This window comes from Macrotis lagotis, chromosome 8 (genome assembly GCF_037893015.1).
Source record: "Macrotis lagotis isolate mMagLag1 chromosome 8, bilby.v1.9.chrom.fasta, whole genome shotgun sequence".
Taxonomy (NCBI): Eukaryota; Metazoa; Chordata; class Mammalia; order Peramelemorphia; family Peramelidae; genus Macrotis; species Macrotis lagotis.
The window spans coordinates 102,200,406-102,224,791 of NC_133665.1; the positions used below are offsets into that span (position 1 = coordinate 102,200,406).

At 44.0% G+C, this 24,386-nt stretch overlaps 1 protein-coding gene and 1 non-coding gene across 5 annotated transcripts in view; one reads left to right on the top strand and one right to left on the bottom strand.

The window, feature by feature from the left end:
* GJC2 (gap junction protein gamma 2) overlaps positions 1-21,778 on the top strand; it is a 39,822-nt gene extending 18,044 nt beyond the window's left edge. For 2 of the 4 annotated variants that reach the window (XM_074197789.1, XM_074197786.1), the window contains exon 2: positions 19,695-21,778. In XM_074197789.1, the coding sequence (XP_074053890.1) occupies positions 19,716-20,999 (1,284 nt within the window). In that variant the 5' untranslated portion in view covers positions 19,695-19,715 and the 3' untranslated portion in view covers positions 21,000-21,778. Of the gene's footprint in view, positions 1-12,123; positions 12,335-19,694 lie in introns of those variants that run through there. The other 2 variants (XM_074197787.1, XM_074197788.1) reach the window with 2 other exon arrangements.
* Positions 7,207-7,312, bottom strand: LOC141496761 (U6 spliceosomal RNA). The gene has a single exon (XR_012471157.1). It is a non-coding gene; the product is annotated as a U6 spliceosomal RNA (small nuclear RNA).
* Positions 21,779-24,386: the final 2,608 nt, after the last annotated feature.

Here is a 24,386-nt window from a genome sequence, read left to right on the forward strand (position 1 = left end):
TGGTAAGCATCAGAATCAATCTTCTTTCACTACTCTAGGTAGTCATAGTCCAGTTTTGTCTCTGAATGAGAGAGAACATGGACTGCCAGTCTACTGATCTTTCAATCAGAAAGGTCTGATTTCAGATCTTACCTTACTAACTGTGTGATCCTGATCAAGTCATTTGACTTCTCTAAGGCTGTTTTCTGCCTTGGGAAAAGAGGGGAGCCTCAAAACTTCCTTATAACTCTAAATCTGTGATTCTGAGACCCCCTGTAGGCAAGTGAGTTTTCAACTCTGGTTAGCCTGTTCTTGAGGTCCTTTTCACACTTTGCTATTATTGGAGGAATCTGGAGACCTGATGAGATCAGGGGAAAGAAGACAACTCCAGAACATTGTTAGACACTGAGCTAGTTAAGTTCCTTCCTCTCTTTTGGCCTCAGTTTCCCCATCTGTAAAATGGAGGGGATAAGAGCAGATGATTCCTAAATTTCATCCAGTGGAATAGACAATTCTCTATCACTTTGATGATAGAATGGAGAATGGATTGAAGTGGGGAGAGACTTGAAAAGGTCAACCCACCAGTAGGCCACTACAATAGTCTACATAACAGATGACAGTCTGCAAGAGAGTGATAATAGTATCAGAGGAGAGAAGGGGGCATATTCGAGTGATGTTGCACAGGTGAAATCAGAAGGTCTTATCAGCAGGATATGACGAGTGAGGAATAAAGGGAAATCCAGAATTATTCCTGTGTTTAATCCTGGAATAATCCAGGATTATTCCCCCCTCCCCAGCCTGGGGGGAATGGAAGAACAGTGGTATTCTTTACAGTAATAGGAAAGGTAGGAAAGGGAGAGGGTTTAGGGGAAAAGTTTAGTTTTGGACATACCGAGTTTCAGTTCAAGATGTCTGAAAGGCAATTGGAAATACAAGATTTGAGGTTATCAAGGAAGTTAGGAAAGGTTAAATAGATTTGAGAATCATTAGCATAGAGACCATCCTGTTTATCTTCCTTTGAAAGAAGTCTTGTTTGTCAATGCCCTTCCTAAAAGTAGACCACTCAGAACTCAGCAGCTTCTGATAAAGGACAGTGGGTCTGTCCCCATGCCCAATATGGATCTTATCTTTCCAATAGTATAGTCTAATAAAGCATTGATTATTTTTTGTCTGCCTTGTTGGCTCCCATGGAACTTACAGTCCACTCACCATGACCAAATCTTTTATATACAAACGCTTGCCTCATCACAGCTTCTTATTCCATTCTTAACCCTGATGCAGACCCTTTCTTTATCTCTACTACATTAAATTTGATAGGGTTTAACTTTCTCTTTGATCCCTTTTGCATTTAAAGATCTTTAGATGCGCAATTGGTAGTAATCAATTGAAGCATTATCATTATGAATGTTATAAGGTCCTGTCATATTAAACCAAACCCTTGGGAATGGTTTAAGCATAAACTGTAGGCAAAAAAGATTCGAAGTGGGGAAAATATGAAAAAGGGAGAAACTTTCAGAAGTCCTCAACTCCTCATTCACTCAACAATCACAGGTTTAGAGTTATAAGGGAGCTTTGAGACCCCCTCTTTTCCCAAGGCAGAAAACAGTCTTAGGGAAGTCAAATGACTTGATCAGGATCACAGAGCTAGTAAGGTAAGATCTGAAATCAGACCTTTCTGATTGAAAGGTCAGTAGACTGGCAGTCCATGTTCTCTCTCACTCAGAGACAAAACTGTACCATGACTGCCTAGTGTAGTGAAAGAAGATTGATTCTGATGCTTGCCAGTCAGTCAACTTTTTCCTCTCTAGGACTTAGTTTCCCCTGGCTATAAAATGGAAGTGATGATAACTGTACTATCTCCTTCGTATAGTGTTTATGAGAAGCAAGATATTGCAAAGGTTGTTGAAGGTCTATAGTTGGCATCTCATAACCCTCTTGAGGAGGCAGGATGGTGAAGTGAGGAGAATATTTGACTTGGAGTCTGAGGACCTAGGTTCCTAATGATGACTGCTAATTACTGGATGATCATGGGCAGATCACTTCCCTTCTCTTGAGTTTAAGCTTCCTCAGTAAAATGAGAGGTTTGAACTAAATGATCTCCAAGGCCTCTTCAAATTGTAAATTTATGGACCCATCCTCCTATAGGTCCTATATTCTCTGTTCATTTTTTGTTGGTCTATGACCATTCCCCCAAACTCAGATTTCATTATTAAGAAATATTAATAAATAAAAAACTATTAAAAATGCCTAGAACCAATTAAGAGGCATAGTCAGTCAACACTGTAGATCAGATGAGGAAACCAAGAGATAAGATAACTTTCTATAGAAGAAAGTGGCAAAATGTGGCTTCCAATCCAATTCTCCTAATATCAGGTCAGTTAATCAGTCAATAAATATGAAGACCTACTATGTACTAAGCACTGTGCTAAGTGCTGGAAATACAAAAAGAAGCAGAAAACAATCCTTGCTCTCAATGAATTCAAAGTCTGATGATAAATCTGGGGAGCTTTTCACTATGATATGCTGAGATAGCTGGAGAGGTTGTGCCAGGGCAAGAGGGTGGTGAACACTTTTGTGCAGAGATGGTAAGGACTTTACCTTTGCCCAATTATAGAGGACAAAGGATGAGGAAGAAAAGCTGGTTATGGTCATCTTTATCTCCTTTCTCTCATGCATTTATTCATCATTATTCATTGGGTAGGCACTTCCTGTGTGCAGATTGTTGAGGGAGATAAAAAGCTCTAGTCAAAACTCAGTCCCTGTTCTCATGGAGTTCATGGTCCATGTGAATAGTGAAAGGTCAGTAAGTCAGGGGAGGGATTAAAACTACAGGAAAGTCTAATTATAGGACATTGTAATTTATAATATTACATGATAAGAGAGGAAAGGCAAGTGCTTCTGAAGACAAAGAGGTAAGGTCCTTGAAGACAAGGGGGATAAAGCAGACTTGGGTGGGGGCAACTCTTGAGCTGGGATTTAAAGGAAGGGTTGGCATTCAACAGATAAAGGGAAGGGAGGGAATTCTAGACATAGGGAAGACTATGAGTAAAGGCATGGCGATAAGAAAATACAAAGTATATTGGAGAGGTAGAGGTGTTCAGTATGGCTGGAACATAGAGGTTCAGAGGGGAATAGGAAAAAAAAAAAATATGGTCCCAGATAAGTAACTAGATTAGGAGCCTCTGAAAGGAATTTGGAGGACAAGTGAGATGACCAGATATTTGTATACATAATATTATTATTATTATTATTATTATTATTGTGGCAGTTGTTGATGATGATGATTTGTCCATGAAGGGCAAATTGGAGAGAGTGGAGCATATGGAAGTGGCAAGAATAGATAGGAAGTATTGCAATAGTTCCTTTCCCTAACCTCTTCAGAGTCAGTTACTGAAATTCTTGCTTGGAATTATGTCTTCCTCTTCAAAGCCCCAATTCCTTTTAAGAACCACATCATTTCTCTAATTCACTGCAAAAAGGACTAATTCTAGTCCCTAGCATTTTAAACCCTCCTGCAAATGATGCCCAAATAATCATCATATTGTTCCCACTATGAGTATATCATTACTCTGCTCAGAAACTTTCAATGGCTCCCCATTGCTCACAGACTAAAATTTGCAATCCTCAGTCTGACTTTCAGAGTCCTTCACAGTCCAGTCTGAATAATCTTTCTAGCTCTACCTCTTCCTCATTATGTACTCTTCCCTAGCCAGGATGGTTCTGTCTCCAGGTTCTTAATCCTCTCCATCCTTGAGAGCCCGAGTCCCATCTCCTCCAGGAAGTCCCCACCCTGTTCACTCTAGCCCCCAACAATCCTTCCTCCTCAGAGGGTACTTACTCACTGTGCCACCCACACTTTGGCACCAGGCTTACACACTACTGGTATTGTTCTCCTGTTGTTTTTTCTTTTCTTGTGTATGAGTCTTGTTTCTCCTAGAAGAGAAAACATGGGAGGACAAGATCAGTCTCTTCAAGGGCTGTCACATGAAAGAGGGATAAGCTTTGTTTTGTTTAGCATTATAAAGGCAGAACTTAGATGGCAGATTCAAGCTTGTCAAAAAGAAGCATTTCCTAAGAATTCAGATTGTCCAAAGGAGGAAGGGGAGACTTGAATGTACAATAAACACATCTTCCCTGGTATGGGAGGGGTCTTCACACAGAGTTGTGTCATATTTGTATTATTCTAAATTTTTCTCTATAATTCCTTAGTTACATAATTCTATCCATATATTTCAGTACACTGTTTCAGTTATTGTCCCCTTCTTCCACATCACTTCATATAAATTTTTCCATGTTTCTGGGAAGCCTTCTCATCTTTAATTTCTTATGATGCCAATAATGTTTCTTTATACACACACACACACACACACACACACACACACACACAGAGCACCTTTTGTTCAGCCCTTGTCCTCCTGGCTATCCAATGAAGAAGACACTCCATCCCTAGATTACAGGTATTTTTCTCTGGCTGTCCCAATAGGCTTGAAATATTCTCCCTCCTTATCTCCCCCTAATGACCTACCTGGCTTCCTTTTAAGTCCCAGCTAAAATCCTTCCTTCTAGAGGAAGCCTTCCCCAACTCTTAATCTCAGGGATTTCCCTCTATTAAGTATTTCTATTCATCCTCTATCTAGTTTGCTTTGTATCTATTTGCTTGTATGTTATCTCCTCTGTTAGACTGTTAAACTCCTTGAAGGTAGGGACTATCATTTGCCTTTTTGTATTCTCAGTTCCTTGCATATATTAGGCACTTAATAAATGTTTATTAAGGAACAGCTAGGTGATACAATGGATAGGGCACTGGCCCTGGAGTCAGGAAGACCTCAGTTCAAATCCATCCTCAGACACTTGATTCTTACTAGCTGTGTGACCTGTGCATGTTTAACCCCATTGCCTAGCAAAAACCACAATAAAATAAAATAAATGTTTATTGATTGATTCTACAGTCAATGGACACAGAAGTAAAAGCAACATATCTTTATCAAAGATTTCCAACAAACATCTCAGCTTAGAATAGGAAACAAAAGCCCTTCTTTCTTCATTCCCTCCTCACTTCTCCTATCAGGATGTAAGCTCCTAAAGAGCTGAGACTTTTAAAATTTTTGCTTTATCTGCAGTGCCTGTAGTTCATGATTCACAGTAGGTGCTTAATAGATGCTTAGTGAATTGAATATTATAAATGTACAATAATGATGATGATGATAAATTAATAACTCACTTTTACATATCATTTGGAGATTTATAAAGTGCTTTACAGAACATATATTATCTTGATAGAGATTTATAACAAAACTGTGAGGCATTGTTATACCCGTTTTGCAGGTGAAGAAACTGAGGCTCAGAGGCATGAATCAGCTTGTTCCGGATTCAATAGCTAGTAACATATCACATATGAGAGTTGAACCAAGTCTCTCTCTGACTGTAAGGCCAGTGTGTTATTTGTTATGCCACATCATCAGTGTTAAAAAGGATCTGAAAACAGAGAATGTCCTTGAAACAAAGAACATCGAGTCAGGAAGGAGCCAAAGTAGGATCTAGTCTAATTCCTTTATTTTACAGAGTAAGAAACTGAGGTTCAGAGAAAATGAGAGGTTTAAACAGCAAATTAAATAGCAAGTGCTTGAACCTAAGTCTCCTTATTCCAAATTCAGCAGACACACTGTTTCTCCTCTCTACCTGGGCAATAGAAGGCTGGGTCCTTGAGCAAAGGGTTTCACACTTCAGGAAGGAAGCAGGAGAGATTTGAGGGCTAGAAGGAGCCTTCTCAGATTAAGGATCTCAGATCTGTAAAATCTGTAAGATCAAGGAGGGCAGTCCTATTCTGGAGCCTTCTATCTGGAGTTTGCCCTCTGGTCTCCTTGTCCATCAAATACCCATGTCCTTACACTTCAACCCCAGTCATCAATGTGATCCCAACATATAAAGCTTACAGTCTTAAGTTAGATGTTGAGTAGCAAGGATGGAGTGGAGCAATCTGGGGTCCTTGACTCTGCTTGGGCTACCTCTGAAGTATGATGTTCTCTTCCAGTTGTCACAATTCAGGAAAGGCAATTAGAAATGGGGCACATCCAGAATGGGAAGGGGACTAACTCACTCTACCAGGCCCAAATTCAGGAGCTGAACTGGTTAGCCTGGAGAAGAACCCAAAGAGAGGCAGTTACAGTCTTCCTAACTCAAAATCCAATGTTCCAGCTACTGCTACATGCTGAATTTCAGATATGGCTGGAAGAGATGCCCTCTGGAACACAGTGATTCCATGACCAACAACTTCCTGGGGATATAGTATCCTTCTCTCTTCCCTTGCAGTATACTGTCTACTGCAGGGTGAGCTCCCAGAACAAGATCAGTATAGGTCACATACTTGCAGAGTCCTGAAGTTGGAGGGGAAAATCTGATCCATCCCATAAGTAAATGAGAATTTCTTCAACAATATACCAAACAAGTGGTCTTGATGCTGTTCAATTGTGTAGTCATGTCCAACCTTTCATGACCCCATCTGAGATTTTCTTGGCAAAGATGTGGTTTGCCATTTCCTTCTCCTGTGGGTCAGGCAATCATAGGTGAGGTGACTCAATCAGGATCTCACATCTAGGAAGAGTCTGAGACTGAATTTGATTTCAGATTTTCCTGACTCCCAGGCCCAATGCTCTATTGTTGAGGCAGCTATATTCTGGGGCCAAATCAGAGGAATCTCCCCCTTCTTCCATGTAGTAAGCCAACAAATACTTGAAGGTAATGATCATATTCCCTTCCCCATGCTCTCATTCCTATTCTTCTCTTCACCAGGTTAAATATCCCTAGCCCTAGTTACTTCAATTGATATTCATATAGCACAACCTTGACCTCTTTCATCCAAGATTCTCTCTAATGAGATAATGTATGGGAAAAGATTTGTAAGCTATAAAATATAAACTATGAATGAATGAATAAAAAAAGCATTATTGAGCAAAAGTCTCAAGGACTGGAGGTACAACAGAAAAATAAGACATTCCCTGCCCTTCAGGAGCTTACTTCCTCAGGGATGACTCAATAATAGGTAATTTCAGCTGCAAGTCTGACAGAAAGGACATGATGGTTCTTGAAGTACAAAGAATGTGAACATCTAAAATTACTGTAGAGTGGGGAGCTATTATTATTGCTAGCTCTGTTATGTCCATGTTGTTCCCATGTCTAGAAGGACCAGGACGATTTTTTATTGAGCCTTTTCATCCCTACTTTTCTATCGCTCATGGCTTGTATTTCATAAATTTGCATGTCATCCTTGCACAGGGGCATGCTAATCTTCTCTGTATCATTCCAATTTTAGGATATGTGCTGCTGAATCAAGCACCATGGCTTGTATTTTGTCAATACAGTTGAATTGAATTAAATTAGATTGATAGGGGTCTGAGTATCTGCAGAGACTCAACTGTAGACTGAGTCTGGAACTCAAGTTATTGTTACTTTGGTCATCCCTTTAATGTGTTCCTTGACCTTATTAAGCTTTGTCTCTTGTAAAGAATTTGATTCCCACATGAAATAATGAGTTTTCAGGTCTAAATAGATAATATATATCCTGGATGGAAGAATTCTTCACTTGAGGTTCATGAACTTTATTTTTAAATGTATTTTAAGAATTGTATTTCAACAGATTGAATTCTTTTATAATCCTTTGTATTTTATTTTATGCCTTCAGGAACAATATTCTAAATAGACTTTACTATAGTTAGAGGGCATGAAATTACCAAAAAAAGGTTAAGAGCTCCTGTTCTGGAGGGACCTTACTATTTGTCTTCTGTGCAACTCAGTTTATCTGTTTGTAAAATGTGGAGACTCTTAACATTCATATTATCTGCTCCACAGGGGATCTTATGCAGAAAACACTTAACAAACCTCTGAGCTCTAGAAATTTAAGTTGTTATTATGATTATTCTCATTAACTTAAATTGAACACTTCCTATTACAAACCTCATCTCTAATCCCCTCTTCCCCTATTTACCCTCCCCGCCATCCCCAGTGGTCATTCTGTAATGGGAATGAGGAGGATAAGGAGGGGGTATTCATCAAAGATCTGGCTCTTACCCAGTGTTACATGGGAATAGGAGAGAGGGTTGGCAGGGGAGGGAAAAAGGGAGGGAGAGGCTAGATTTGGGTCCTATTCATTCATAAAATCTCTCCCAGCATTGTGTGTTCAGTGAGGGTGGGGGCCCCTACCCTGGGCCAGGGATGTTGGGGCAGGTCCCTTTCCGCTCCAGCCCAGCTAGAGGTGTTTACACAGCTTGGTTCTAGGGTCTTTAGGGGTGTGGAATAGAACTAGCTGCCTACAGGGAAGACCCAGGGATATGAATGGTCCAAGGGCCAAGCAGCAGCTGAAAGGGTGGAGGAAAGGGCCAGATTTCCCATCCCATTAAGGTCAGTGAGTTTGATAAACAGGGTTGACCTGACACTGTAGCCCAGGTGCTGAGTATAATGTGAGGGGAACCAGAAAGGCAAATATACACCCCTTCATGCACATACCCACACCCACACATACTCTTCAATGACTTGTCACAGTGCCTGAAATTATACCATTAGTGCTCTCTTCTTTTGGGTGAAGGCCAGTGTTTTTCCCAGTATCCTCTTTAAAAGTGTGCTTCATCCCTACTTTCTGATACCTGCTCCATGAATGAGCAAGGGTGGAGGTCATATTGAAAGAGATGGATTCAGTCCTAATCAAGATATTAATTTTTTTATTTTTTTAGGTTTTTTTTTTTGCAAGGCAATTAATTATTAAGTGTCTGAGACCAGATTTGAACCCAGGTACTCCTGACTCTAAGGCCGGTGCTCTATCCACTACGCCACCTAGCCGCCCCAAGATATTAATTAATCAAATGACACTATTGTGATATATGAAGGAAAATATCCATTTTGGAATCAGAAGATCCTACACCAAGTCTAGCCTTTTCTACTTAACGGCCAGTTATATCATTTTTCTGAGACTGTTTCCCCATCTATACAATGAAGATGAAGATGATTTGGGAGAGTCTCCCAAACTGATCCTTGAAGAACAGAAAGATTATCAATAAGCAAAGATGGGGGGGGGCTAGAGAAAAGAATGAGTAGTATGCCAATGAATTTCATTGTGCCATTGCTGAGACAGGACAAAGTAGAATGAGGAAGAGTCCAGTTTGGCTGGTATATAAGTGCCTAAAGGGGAAGAGTATGTGTTAAGATTAGAAGACTCCTAGGGAGCCAGCTAAGACAAAGTCCCTGAGTACCTGGATAAGGAATTTGAACTTAATTTATGCAATAGATAGCAGCTGCCTGAAAGTTTTTGATTAGGCAAATGTCATGATCCCAGAGATCCATTAAGATGACTTAGGTAGGAGTGGCTAGGTGGCGCAGTGGATAGAGCACTGGCCTTGGAGTCAGGAGTACCTGAGTTCAAATCCGACCTCAGACACTTAATAATTACCTAGCTGTGTGGCCTTGGGCAAGCCACTTAACTCCATTGCCTTGGAAAGAAAAAACTAAAAAAAAAAGATGATTTAGGTGTGAACCTATTGGATTGGAAAAACATAGTCCAGCTAAAAGGTGAGGAGATGATGTTTGTCCTTCTTTCCTGAAGACCATGACATCAGGGAGGTGATGCCATGATGAACAAGTCAGTTGATTGGATTTGAGTGAGGGGATGTTGTGCTAAGTCACCAGACTCACTTTCTCCTCCAGAGCCATCTGAGACCAGTGGTCAGATATGAATCAGGATGACTGGAGATGGCTCTGGATGTGAGGGAATTAGAGTTAATTGACTTGCCCAGGGTTATACAGCTAGTTAGTGTCAGTTGTCTGAGATTAGATTTGAACTCTGGTCCTCCTGACTCTAAGGCCAGGGCTCTAACCACCAGGCTGTCCCTTGTAGGTTATTAAGTATGCAATAGTATCATGTCTAAAAAATATTTTATTACTGTCATCTGAGCTTTCAGCTAGTGGTAATTTTTTATTGGTAGAAAGTCTTGCCTCAATATTATGACTGATGGCTGTTCAGGATGGTGGTTGCTGAAAGTTGGGTTGACTGTGACAATTTCTTAAAATGAAACATCAATGAAGTTTATCACATTGATTGACCCTTCCCTTCATTTGAACACTTAGAAGTCATTGTAGCGTTGTTAATTGGCCTAATTCCAATATTGTTTTGTCACATAGAATAGTGAAACCCTAGGAAAGAGGTAGGGAACAATAGCCTACAGAGCAATCTTGAACACATTCATTTATCAATTAAGTATAAAGGCATGGTTTTTGGCCCCCCCAAAAAATAACAATAATTATATCAAGGATCACTAATCACAGATCATCCATAACATATTAATGTATAATATTAATATTAATGAATGTATAATATTAATGAAAAAGTTTGAAATTTTTCCAGAATTACCAAATGTAACATAGAGACACTATATGAGCATATGCTGTTGGAAAAATGAAGCTGACAGACCTGCTTGATTAAGGATTGCCACAACCTACACGTGGAAAAAAAAAGGCAATAAAGCAAAACCTGATAAAATGAGATGCTTATTGACTTGACTCAAGCTGTAGATTCCCAAGAATGGGAACTGCTGCTCTCTCCCCCCCACCTGTACCTTGGAAGAGAAGGTAGCAAAGAGGGTGTAGGGAAGAAGACTCAATTCAGGAGAATGAGAAACTAGCTAGTGTTAGTGATCCTGAAAAGCAATTTGATATAAGGGGAAAGTTGTTCTAGGAATCAGAAGGCCTGGGTTTTAGTCTCAATTAATATGTGCTATGTGACTTTTTGCTTATTACTTCTGAGCCTTAGTTTCTATAGAAATTAAAATTATTGACTTTCTCCTTTCTTCCTCAATCCCCGATAGCATTGGTGGATCCTGGGTAGGAGAAGGGAGGCAAATACTGCCCTTTGGATCTTTTGCTTATGTTTTGGGAGTGTACAGTCAGAGCCTGGGCCCCATGGTCTTTTCTTCTGCAGTTGGCTCTAGTATACTTGAAGAATGAGGTGAATTAATGCTTTGTTTCCCACTTTTGGAGGCAGACATACTTCTGAGCCTGGAATTTAGAGTTGAGAAACCTGAGATAAAGGAAAGAAAGATCAAAGAAGGATGGCCCAGAAGACTTGTTGATTTAAAAGTGTTAAAAAATAAAAAAGCCTTGGGTTCCATGTCTGATTCTGAGTCTTAGGGAAATCACTTTGCCAGCTCTGTATCTTTGCTTCCTCTTTAGAATCTTTGTTTGGGGTTCTGCCCATCTCTGACATTCCCTATTCTTCTGACTTCTCATTTATCCATCCTGAGATACTGGAGTAATTTTGGTCAGTGCAGTGTGATGAACTTGTAGTCATGGCACCTCACTTTGAATCCTGGCTTTGTGGCCTTGGGGAAGTTCCTTAACTTACTGATCTGCAGAAGGAAGAGGCTGGATCCTTCCAGCTTTTGGGAAGGCAGTCCTTTCCAGTTCTAGATCACTAAGGCTTGATCCCTTTTAGTTCTCAGAACTTGATTGTTTGGGGTTGGGGAGAAAACTATTCTTTTTACAGCCTGTGATCAGCTGGCTTTTATAGACTGGACATTGGGGCCAGAAGAAACTGATCTTTAAATGTAACTGGATAGATGGAGGTTAGAAGAGAGAAAGAACTTTCTGATTGAGAAGGGTGTTGATAAGCAGAAAGAATTAGCTCTCTAGAAAGAGCTAAGTGTTCTAATGCATGGAGGTGGAGAGTCATGCTCTGAGGCAGATGACTGGAGAAATAATATTTCTGGATCTCCACAAGCCCTGCTATATGGCCTTTGACATCCATTAGGATTTGATGGGGCTTCAAGGGAAACAGGTGCTGTCTCCCTCTCTATCTGACACCAAGGAACAACATAGTACAGTGAGTGAAAAAAGCATTTGATTTGGATTTGGAAATCCTGGATTCTATTCCTGGCTCTATTACTTATTATCTATTTCTCTTAAGGCTATTCTCTCAGCCTCAGTTTCTCCATTCACAAAAATGAGGAATTTCCAGACAGATGTCCTTTCCACCTCCCCAGGATTCGGGAGGAGTGATGTCAGGGTCCCATTTCCCCAGGAACTACATTTATCCCTCCCTCTTCCCCAGGACCTCAAGCAGGGGAGCCGAGGGAGGTGGGGCAGGGATATGGGCCCATAAATAGGGTCAGGAAACGTGTCCATCCCTTACCCATCTCAGCCATCCATCTGAGGGAAAACAAGAACAGAGTCTCAGCACCATCTCTCCAACCAGTCCTGGATTCTTCTCTTCTATCTAATTTCTCCTCTCCTTGACTTAGCCATCCTGGATCAGGTATCTGGAAAGGGAGGTGATGGAGGGAGCTTTCAGGACCCTCTGGAACCATTGAATCTTTGGGTCTGTATCTGGGTGTGATTTTTCCTTTAGAAACCTCTAAGTTTCCAAGAGTAATGATAGGCATGTTATAGGAAACACTGTGTGTACCTATGAATGTCTTTCTGTGACTTGTATTGTAATCCATATGTGTCAGACAGGGTGTGGAAAGAACAGGGTACTTTGGAGTCATATGTGTGTTTGAATGCATCAAGTATGTGCTTGAGATTTTTGTGTGTGTGTGTGTGTGTGTGTGTGTGTGTGTGTGTGAAAAGGTGCTTTGGGTGACTGTGTATATTCCCCTCAGCATTCTTCTGACGAGGGTCTAGGAGGGGGTGGTCCCCAGTCCAGTCCTAATTTCTTCTATAACAGATCTCCACCTCCATTTCATTTCTGGGTTCCTAATCCTTTCTGAGGGAAGGGCTCTCTGGCTCTACGCTCAGGGAGTCCCCAATCTGGAGGGAGTGCTGAATATACAATCCCTTCCCTCAGGGAAGTCCCTATTCTGAGGAGGAAGACACAGTCTCTGCCCTCTAGGAGCCTCTACTTAGACAAGGAAGCTACATCCCTTAGACCCCCATCCTTAAGAAAGCAATGTTTATTATTGTCTCCCTCACTTCCCCTGAATTCTATATTGTTCTACTCCCAGATATCTCCAAACTTCAATCACTTGGACCTTCACCCAGCACAAAAAATAGGGAAAACTTTTTTGTTATCCAATGGGGAGGAAAAGCTCAGGAAATCTGGACACAGCCAAGACTCAGGACTGATCCACCCACCACAACACACTCAAATATACAAACATATACACACACATCATAATTTATTACTGTCAGAAAGGAAAGCATGGGTTTTAGAAATGCTACAGAGCTGATTAGGGTGTGAAGGAAGGAAAGGCAAGGAGTTGAAACTTTGAGCCTGAATCACTGGGATGAGTAGAAATAATAATAGTCAACAGCATTTTAAAGTTTACAAAGCATTTTATGTAGATTATCACACTTGATCACCTATAAAGTAGGTGTCCTTATGATCCCCATTTACAGATGAGGAAACTGAAACTAAATGACACGTCCCAGGTCACACAACTAGTTTCTGAGACAGGATTTGAACTCAGATCCTTTTGAATTCAAGTCCCAAATTTTATCCCCATCTACCCCTATACCCCACCTTCCATCACTATCCAGATGCCCTGCTTTGAGCAGAGGAGAAGTTCAGTTTTAGTCAATGTTGAGTTTAACATGCCCCTTAGGTGGAGGTGTCCTGTAGGCATCCATAGATATGGGCCTAAATTATAGGAAAGAGGTAGGATATTTGCCATGGCACTGAATCAATGTGGTATTGATTTTGATTGATATGGTATTGGTATTTTTCAAGGTATTTTGATCAACATAGAATTGCTATATGTGGTATTGGTATTCATTAATGTGATATTGATCAATGCAGTATTGTAATATTGAGAGAGAACTGGGCTGAGAGTCAAAGAACCTGGGTTTAAATGCTAGTTTTGCTGCCTGTGTGGCCTTGGGCAAATCACATAACTTTTTGGACATTTGACTCATGATCTGTAAAAATGGTTTCTAAATTTCCTTACGAACAAAATACCATGAACATACTTTCCAGAAACCTAACAAGCAATTTTTGCACCCAGGGCCAAGGGGAGAGAGCAGGTCAAGATGAGGAATGAGAGAGAGAGAGCTTACCTGAGGAATGGCTTCTTAGATTGAAAGAGGTGAGGAGGGAGGACATTCCAGAAATGGAGGCCAATTGTACAAAGGTATGGACATCAGAGATGAAAAGTTGCTATGTGAGGAACAACAAAAAGGCCACAGCAATGTATGATCCTGGAAAGATTGGGTGGAGTCAAGTGGTAAAGAGCTTTGAATGACAGAGTTGTTTGTAATTGATTCTAGAAAGATTTAGGAAGCCACTGGAGTTTGTTGAGCCAGGGAGTTATAGATTTGCTCAGATTATGTGCTTTAGGAATGTTATTTTTTAAAGAATATTTTTATTTTTTCCAATTACATGCAAAGACAGTTTTAACATTCATTTTTTTAATAAAATTTTGAGTTCCAAATTTTCTCCTACCCCCCTCTCCCTAAAACATCAAGCAATTTGATAAGGTTACATGTACAATCATATTAAAACATATCTCCATATTTGTCATGTTATAAAAGAAGGAACAGTTTGCAAAAGAAAAAAAAGCAAATGTTTTGATCTGCAATCAGACTCTGGATGTAGATAGTATTTTCCATCATGAGTCTTTTGGAGCAATATATTGCTTAGAAGAGCTAAAGAATGTCATTTAGTTATCTGTGGGATGGATGGATTAGGGAGGGGAGGTTTAAGGCAGAGTAACCAAATAAGAGACTATTGCAATAATCAAGAGATGAAGAAGACCTAAAAAATGTGAGTGGATACAATTGGGGGGAAATAAACTGCTAAATAAAAAAAAGTGTAAATGGAGAAAAAGGCACAAATATTAGAATCATTGCAGAGGTAGAAGTAAGCTGTGTGACCTTGGGCAAGTCACTTAACCCTGATTTCCTCACATCCAAGGTCATCTCCAATCATCCTGATTCATATTTGACCACTAAACCCAGATGGCTTTGGAGGAGAAATTGAGGCTGGTGACTTAGCACAGCCCCGCCCCTCACTCAAACCAATTCATGTGCTTGTCATGATATCACCTCCCTGATGTCATGGTCTTCTTTGATATTAAAGGACAAGCATCATCAGAACCAACAATTGGATCTATGGGTACTAAAAGGCTGATGCAGAATCAGACTGTGGGGAAAACAGGTGAGTTTTTGCTTTCCTACAGCATATAAGTGATTTTTCAATAGGCCATTAGTCAAATGGAACTGGAGCTCAAGGAGAATGAAGAGGGCTGTAGGGAGAGAAATCTGGAAGTTATTTGCCTAGAGATGATCATTAATCTGGTGATGAGGTCACCAGATGAGAGGGTGAGGAGAGAGAAGAGGGACCAGGTCAAAGCCTTGAGGCATAGTCATAGCTAGGAGGCAACAAATGGATAATGATCTAGCAAAAAATAAAAAAAAAGACTGAAGAGGAACATTCACACAGGAATGAGGAAAACCCAGAGAAGTCAGGATTATTGGGAAAGAACACTTCGGGACTGTTTGCTCCATAGTGTCTGGGTGGGATGAGGTTTGATTTTCCTACAGTTCCACTCTTCCAGAGCTACCTGGCTTGGAGATAATTGGACCTTTTCCAGGATTCAGAAGAATAAATTTTAGAGGAACTTCAAGGACCATCAAGTCCAGTTGTCTCCTTTTACAGTTGGTGAAACTGAGGCCCAGAGAGAAAGTGTGCCCAACTTAACTGCTGTGAGTTTGTAGCAGAGTCTGTATTAGAAATCAGGTCCTACTGATCCCTCCAAGATATGATTCTTTCCTCTCTCTGACCACATCCCTGAGGTTTACCCCCGCAGCGGTCACGGTGACCAGCCCTGGAGCTAACGGAATGGTGTAGAGCCTTGGCTAGCTGTGCCTGGGGCTGGGCAGGGCTGGGCTGGCTGGGTGGGGCGGGGCCGAGCTAGGAGCCTTCCGAGCCCAGGCAGAGCAGGGCTCGGGAGCGGGATCCGGGAGGACCATGGCTCTGTGAGTAAGCTCTCCCTCCCTTCCCTGCCCCTCTCTTCTGGGATGCTCAGCGCCCTCCCCCATCCCCTTCCGCCAGCTAGCATGAGAAACATGTGTGTGTGTGTGTGTGTGTGTGTGTGTGTGTGTGTGTGTGTGTGTGATTGTGTGGGTAGAACTGAGTTGGTCTGTTTGAGTCTCTGTGAGTTAGATCCATGTAAGCTTGGATCTCATGTGTCACTTGGCACCGTTGTCTCCGTATATGTAGATTCCGGTTAAGTCTCTGATCTTTGATTTTTCTGATGAAGAAGGCAAAGACGTTGGTTGGCTGGAGGGACCCGGGTGAGAAGGGCAGCCCCGCACTTCTGTCTGCTCACCCACACACATGCATGCACATTGAGGGCAAAGGGCTCTGCTGTTCCTGGCCTCTTCACCAGGAACCCTTTTCTCTAAAGGGGGAGCCGGGGATCAGGGCCAGGGAGGAGGTAGGAAACCTTCCAAGAACAGTGAGTGGGTGTACTGTTGGGAGACACCTTCGTGGAGCTGGACCAACTCTAAGGTTGGGGGAAGGGCAGGAAAGCCAACACAGGGTTTAGAATTAGAAAGGATTTTCTTACAGATCGTCTCACCCAATTCTCTTTATTTTTTAAAATGTTTCAATTATTTTTAAAACCATACTCCCTCATTCCCACCTTCAACCTCCACTAAAGAACAGCAAAAATTCAGTACATCAGCTGTGTCTGAAAATAATGGTGCTATTTGTATGGAAAAGTGGGAAGTGAACTTCACCCTGGGATCATAAAGATTTAGAAGCCCTCTGGTCCAATCTTCACATTTAAAACAAGGAAACTGAGGTTGAGGTTGAGAGAAATGGAAATGACTTACAGAAAGTAAGAGGTAATATGTGACAAAAACAAGATTTTGACTCATATCTTCTTGGCTCCAAGCCTGAAACTCTAGCTAGTGTATCCCCTAACTGCCTCAGTCCTCTGAATACCATCAATCCTCTGAATCCACAACAGGTCACTGAATGGATCAGAGATCTAAAGTCTTTCAGAATTGTTTTCCTTTACATTATTATGGTCATTGCAAAAAATCTTTCTCTTGATTCTACTTGCTCCTCTCTGCATCAGTTGAAATTATTCTTCCTATTTGTCATTTGTTAAGATGTGTTAATACTTCATACCACAACCAGTTTAGCCACTCCCCAGTCAGTGAATACTCAGGTGACTCAGTAGATAGAGTACTGGGCCTGAAGTTGGGAGGACCCAAGTACAAAAACAGCCTTAGGTCCCCTTACTATTTCTGTGACCTTGGGTAAGTCAGTTAGCTTCTGTCTCAGTTTCTTCAACTGGGGATAATAGTAGTAGTATTGGTGCAAGGATCAAATAAGATGATATTTATAATGCCCTTAGCATAGAGGCATGAGTATTAATTAATGCTTATTTCTTTCCTACATATATATATGTATGCTATAATGTTTTGTTATATATGACATTTTCCTTCCCCCCCCCCTTTTTTAAGGTTTTTGCAAGGCAAATGGGGTTAAGTGGCTTGGCCAAGGCCACATAGCTAGACAATTATTAAGTGTCTGAGACCGGATTTGAACCCAGGTACTCCTGACTCAGGGGCTGGTGCTTTATCCACTACACCACCTAGCTGCCCTTTTCCCTTTGTTTGTGCCCTTAGAGTTTGCACCTAGTAGTGGTATGCCTGAGTCAGAGTATATACATTGAATTATATGTAAAAATAATTAATATATTTATTGTATAACATTATATATGTCATATATAATATATTTTAATGCTTAATTAATATTTAATAAGTTTTTTCTTTTCTATCTTTTGTCATTTTTGCCAATCAGATCCAACTCCATTTGAGTAAGGAGGAAACTGAGGGCCAGTTTGAGGAAACTCCTTGACCACTGTTTATGGACTGGCAGAGTCAGTATTTGAACCCAGATTTTCTAGTTTTAAATCTAGCTCCCAGTCATGCAGGGTCTGTTCTCCCTTATCTCTTTCTTCTCCCTACCTTCAGAGGCAGGAAGAAAGAGAATTCTGCTGTGACTTGGAGGTAAATGAGGTCCAGGATGAAGAATATCTAAGTTCTTTCAGTGGTGAGGCCTTTGAGGAGTCTCAGGAGTCTTGTCCTCAGCCTCCCAACTAGACAGTTCATGACCCCAACTCTCCCAGTAGTAGATTTGATGTTTCTATCTGCTGAGGATCATAACTCACAAGTCAAGGCTCCTTAGCCTCTTGCCACTAAGCCTCTACCCTGATTCTTTCTTTCTTTTTTGTTTTTAAGGTTTTTGCAAGGCAGTGAGGTCAAGTGGCCTGCCCAAGGCCACACTGCTAGGTAATTATTGTCTGAGGCCAGATTTGAACTCAGGTACATTGACTCCAGGGTCGGTGCTCTAGCTGCCCAATCCTGATTCTTTCTAACCCTTGTAACTCTTAATTCCCTACCTGGGCCCTCAAAAAGACAGGAAGGTCTACAATACCCTCCTTAGCCCCAGTTTCCAGTATTCCCAAAGAGAGAAGGTGGCTGGTGGATAGGCATCCAGGAGAAACTTATGACTCTCTAAGGGTTCAGAAGGGGTGTAGAGAGAGTTCTGATGCTTTTGGACCTCCCAAGTTTGGAAGGGGAGTTAGAGTAAAGCAAGGATGGGGGAAGAAGGGGAGCCTGGAGCCACCTTGAGGGTGGGGTGGAGTTGGAGTCCAGGGAAAGGAGAGATGGACAAGGGGAGGAAGCAGGAGTTAAAGTTGGAGTTTAGGAAGGATGGAAGGCAAAGGGTGCCTTCCCTGAGAGACAGAGAGGACTCCAGGGAGCCTGGTGTTCTGGGATGGAGGAAGGACAGAGTCAACTGAAAAAAAAAGTGTGAATGGGGGTGGCTAGGTGGCACCCTGGAGTCAAGAGGACCTGACTTCAACTCTGGATTCAGGCACTTGATAATTAGCTAGTTGTGTGGACCCCACTGCCTTGCAAAAAAGAAAAAGAAAAAAGAGGGCAACTAGGTGGCACAGTGGATAGAGCACCAGCCCTGGAGTCAGGAGTACCTGGGTTCAAATCTGGCCTCAGACACTTAATATTAGCTAGCTGTGTGGCCTTGGGCAAGCCACTCAACCCCAAAACCTTGCAAAAATCTAAAAAAAAGCGTGAAGGGATGTCAAAACAAGTCGGGGAGTATTTAGAAAGTATTTCAGCAGATTATATAAATAATGCTATTCATAAGAAATGCTATAATAAAATCCCACTGATGGTTTGTAAGGTGCTTCACTCATGATGACCTTGTCAAGTAGACTGGGCAGATTTTATCACCCCCATTTTACAGAAGAGAGGAGTGAGGCCCATTTTACAGATGAATGAGTCCCATTTTGCAGAAGAGTGATCCCCGTTTTACAGAGGAGTGAGCCCCATTTTGCAGAAGGATGAGCCCCAATTTACAGAGGAGTGTGCCCCATTTTGCAGAGGAGTGCACCCCATTTTGCAGAGGAGTGCACCCCGTTTTAGAGGAGTGAGCCCCATTTTGCAGAAGGGTGAGCCCAATTTTACAGAAGAGTGAGCCCCGTTTTACAGAGGAGTGCGCCCCGTTTTGCAGAGGAGTGCGCCTCAGGGCCATGGGGGGGCTCGGCCCCTTGGCGCAGCCTGCACTGCCGGGGTGCCCGCGGTGCGGTGCGTGCGGGGGGGGCCGGGGCCGGGGCCGGGGCCGGGGCCGGGGCCGGGGCCGGGGCCGGGGCCGGGCCGGGGCCGGCTCGCTCTCACACCCCTCTGCCGCCTCCCGCCCGCAGGTCCTGATCTGATCCGCCCTTATGCCCAACATGAGCTGGAGCTTCCTGACCCGGCTGCTGGAGGAGATCCACAACCACTCGACCTTCGTGGGCAAGGTGTGGCTGACGGTGCTGATCGTGTTCCGCATCGTGCTGACGGCGGTGGGCGGCGAGGCCATCTACTCGGACGAGCAGAGCAAGTTCGCCTGCAACACGCGCCAGCCGGGCTGCGACAACGTCTGCTACGACGCCTTCGCGCCGCTGTCGCACGTGCGCTTCTGGGTCTTCCAGATCGTCGTCATCTCCACGCCCTCCGTCCTCTACCTGGGCTACGCCATCCACCGGCTGGCCCGGGCCTCCGAGGCCGAGCGGCGCCGCGCGCGACGCTGGCGGCCGGGCCGGGGGCGCCCGGCCGCCACGAGGAGGCCGCCGCCGCCGCCGCCGCCGCCGCCGCCGCCCCGGCCCGGCTGGCCTGAAGAGGAGGAGCCCATGATGGGCCTGGCGGGCGCCGAGGACGAGGAGGAGGACGAGGAGCCGGAGGAGGAGGAGGAGGAGGAGGAGAAGCGCGCGGAGAAGGCGCGGCCCGGCCGCAAGCACGACGGGCGGCGCCGGATCCGGCAGGAGGGGCTGATGAGGCTGTACGTGCTGCAGCTGCTGGCCCGAGCCTCCCTGGAGCTGGGCTTCCTCGTGGGCCAGTACCTGCTCTACGGCTTCGAGGTGCGGCCCTTCTTCCGCTGCAGCCGGGAGCCCTGCCCGCACACGGTGGACTGCTTCGTGTCGCGGCCCACCGAGAAGACCGTCTTCCTCCTGGTCATGTACGTGGTCAGCTGCCTCTGCCTGCTGCTCAACCTCTGCGAGATGGCCCACCTGGGCCTGGGCGGCCTGCGGGACGCCGTGCGCAGCCGGGCCGTTCGGGGCGCCCCGCCGCGCCCCCACCCGCCGCCGCCGCCGCCGCCGCAGCTGCCCCGCGCCTACCCGGACCCGGGCGGCGCCGCCTGCCCTCCCGAGTACAACCTGGTGGTCCGGGCCCAGAGGCCGCCGGGGGCGCTCCCGCTGCAGGGGGCCCTGCCGCTGGAGGGGCGCCCGCCTGCCTTCCGAGGGAGCCTGGGCGCCGGCCCCCGGGACCCGGTCCCCGGGCTGGTCCCGGCCTACGCCGCCCAGGCCGCCGCGGCCCCGCCGTCCAGGCCCGACAGCCCGGCCTCGGGGGGCACGGTGGTGGAGCAGAACCACGCGGCCCAGGGCCAGCTCATGGCCAAGGCCAAAGGCAACTCGGAGAAAGGCAGCAGCGTGAGCAGCAAGGAGGGCAAGACGTCCGTGTGGATATGAAAGACCCCGGGGGGCCGAGAGCCGACCCCGGCCCTCCCCCCAGACCGGCCCCAGAGGCACCTGAAACTCGACCCCAAGCTGGGACCTGGTTTTAGAAGCCAGAAGACCATCAAGGAGAAGGGAGGAAATGCGGTGCTGCCGAGAGAGCATTGGTCTTGGGGGCACATTTGAGTTTGAAGATTGGTTATCACTCTCACCAGCCGGGTGGTCCCTCTTCTGAGCCTCAATCTCCTCTATACAATGAGAGAGATGGACTCGCTTCGGTGACTCTGTGATTTAAACCATGTTGGGTGGCCATTCCCTTCTTTAGGCGTTGGGGTCGGAGAAGGTGAGGAATACCAAGAGCCTCCGAGGGGAGGCAATGGAGTTTAATTAGAAGGCTTATTATTATTTCATTTTCTTTCAGAAGATGTACCTTTTCTAAACATAACAACGGAAGCCCTTTGAGATGCGATATGATCTAGCACTTCTATCCAGTGAGTGGAAAGAAGAGCTGGTCTCTGAGGTCTCTTTGGGGTCTTGTCTTCTTTAATTCTATATGTCATCTGTCCTGTGGGGGAAAGGAAGTGGAAGAGATTCTGGGGCTAAGAACCTACCAGGAAGACCTTTAGGCCAGATCTCAAAGGCTATTAATGAGGGAGCCTAAGTTTGGAAATGGGAATGATGCCTCTAAGACACTGTGGTATAGTGAAAAGCACAGTACTTTTGGAGGCAGGAGATTTGGTTTTAAAATCTCTAAAATCCCTTCTGGTTCAACATCATGGAATTCTATGGTGGGGGTGGGGGGTGGGGAAAGAACCATTTGGATCCTGGGATTCAGCAATAACACCATCATCTTCCGATTTTCCTTGTGGCAAGAGATGAAGTAGAAGATCATCCCCAGTACCAGCAATATATCCCAGGTTATTATCTCTCTGTCCCTGGTTTTGTCTCTTCCTGGCTATTAAGTTGACTGTGATCAGGAGAGGCAGACATGTTTTCTTCTTTACCTGAGCCAGACAACTAAAAAGATAAAGAATCCTTTCATTTCCCCTCTCCTCCTGAAAAGAACCATAGAATGTACCCCAAAATCAAATATAAATGATTGATTTATGTGGTAGCGATGAATTGCTTTAGGACTTTTGGTGCCATCCTTCCATTGGGCAGCTAATTGATCATTGACCTTATCTATTCACCATTTCACCATGTGTTTGTACGTCTCATTGCCTATCCCTAGTTCCATTAATTGTGCAAGGTAATTCCTGCCTTGACTAGCATATATTAGAGGATTGTCTAAGCATGAGAAGCCCTGGGGAAGAAATTACAAGGGTCCTGTATCTGGGAAGGAGTCATCCTTTCCCTGTCCTCTTCCCCATTCCCTTTCAAAGCACCAAGATACCTCAAGTGCCATCACTTTTTGGGGAGACTAAAATTCACTATGGTCTTCCAACTCCCATTCCTATTGTGGTCCAGTGGACAAGAATTGGAGAGTATGGATAAGACCTTCCTTGTTCTCTTTCCTGCTTCCTCTGGGATCCCAGCAGGAGTTAAGGTCCAGGCAGGGGAAGAGAGCAAGGGAACATGTGTCAAAGAGTAGGAAATTAAAATGGTTATGAGAAGATGACTTTTTTTTTTAGGTTTTTATAAGGCAAATGGGGTTAAGTGGCTTGCCCAAGGCCACATAGCTAGGTAATTATTAAGTGTCTGAGACTGGATTTGAACCCAGGTACTCCTGACTCCAAGGTCGGTGCTTTATCTACTGTACCACCTAGCTGCCCCTGAGAAGATGACTTCTAAAGATCCTGAGGAGTTCAGCAGCAACTGCAACAACTCTTGTTTTTAGAGTCCATGTAGCTGAGACATAAAGCCAAAGCAATGATCACAGTGCCTCTTTCCAGGGCCAGCCCTATAAACAGACAGGAGAGAGAGGTGCCTGCACAATTTAATTTGAAGGGAATTCCCTCTATCTGCCACAGTACCTGAAATTCCACTATTATCACTTTATTCCCTTGAAGGCTCCCTAGTTTTCTGGAAGCTACTGTTGTGGGGGTCTAACCCTTTCCATCACTCCTACATATGAGGTAGCCTGAAATATCCCCAGCTGACCCATTTACACTTTGCCCAATCTTGTAGGATTCCTGCTTCAAGGGCAAATTACCTGGTTTATAGGTGGGAGGAGATGGCAGAGTAGCCAAGATGGAAGAAGGGGGGAAAGGACTTTAGATTTATTAGGACTAACCTGTTTTGACCTTTGCCTACTCCCTGTTCTAGCCTCTGCTGACTTGTTTTGGTATTAACTGAGGCAAGACAAGTCACTAGAGAAAGGGAAGTCAGTTGCTAATCTACTTGTTTGTATTATTTGTATGGTAGAATGGAGAAAACAGAGGACCAGAAGTAAGACCATATAGGACTCCCCTCTAGTTTTCTCTTATGCTGGGGTACATCAGCCATCCCACACTTAACAATATCCAGTCTGGTTGAGGGTGCCAAACCCCAGAAGCACAATGTAACTAGCATGGCACAACTGGAAGGAATGTAAGAGCAAATAACAATGTCAGAGCTGGAGGGGACCTTAGAGAGATCCTTTTACCAAGGAAGAAACTGAGACCCAGTGAGGGCAGTGACTTACCCTAAAATCCAGGGTCCTGTCCTGGCACCACAATCTGATTTCTCAGTTGCCAGGCCAATATCTTTGAGTTCCAAGTATTTTTCCAGGTCATTCATACTCTTAGACAAGACCCACAAAATTGGGTTTGTGGAATGGAGGGATGAGGTGGAGTTACAGAGTAGTATCCCCTCGTTTAAGACCCTGCTGTGTTCATTGTGGACACCTTTGATTTTTCTTTTCCCTGAGACCATTGACTTTCCATCCCCCTGAGAAATACTTGAAATCTTGGTAAGCATTAGGGCCAGCCGATGGGCTAGCCACCAAGTTCTGTTTCTGCTCCTGAACTAACTCACCTTTTCATCTGGGACTGTCAGCAAAGGGCTGAGAAACCTGCTTCTAAGGGTAGGAGAAGCAGGGGCAGGGAGCCATGGGGCTCCTCCCTTTTTTCCTTTCTCCCCATGCCATCACCCAGCAAGCCCTGCTTCACCATGGAGATGCAGGTTCCAATACTAATAGAATGAAATAAATAAAATAAAACTTGACTTTTGTTTACATCTTCTGTGTGTGACTATCAAGTGTTTCATTTTTTTTTTCAATCAGTAAAACTTTGCTTACCTCCAATTTGCCCAGGTCCAAACTAGACTTTATGTTCAAGACTTGACAGGGAAAGAAGACACAATAACTGTCCTTTTATGTTCACAGTCTAGTGGAGGAATCAACATATCCATGAATCAAAAGATGGAATAAAGCCAAGTAATACTAAATTGTGTGGTTCACTAGCTCACTCATTTATTCATTCA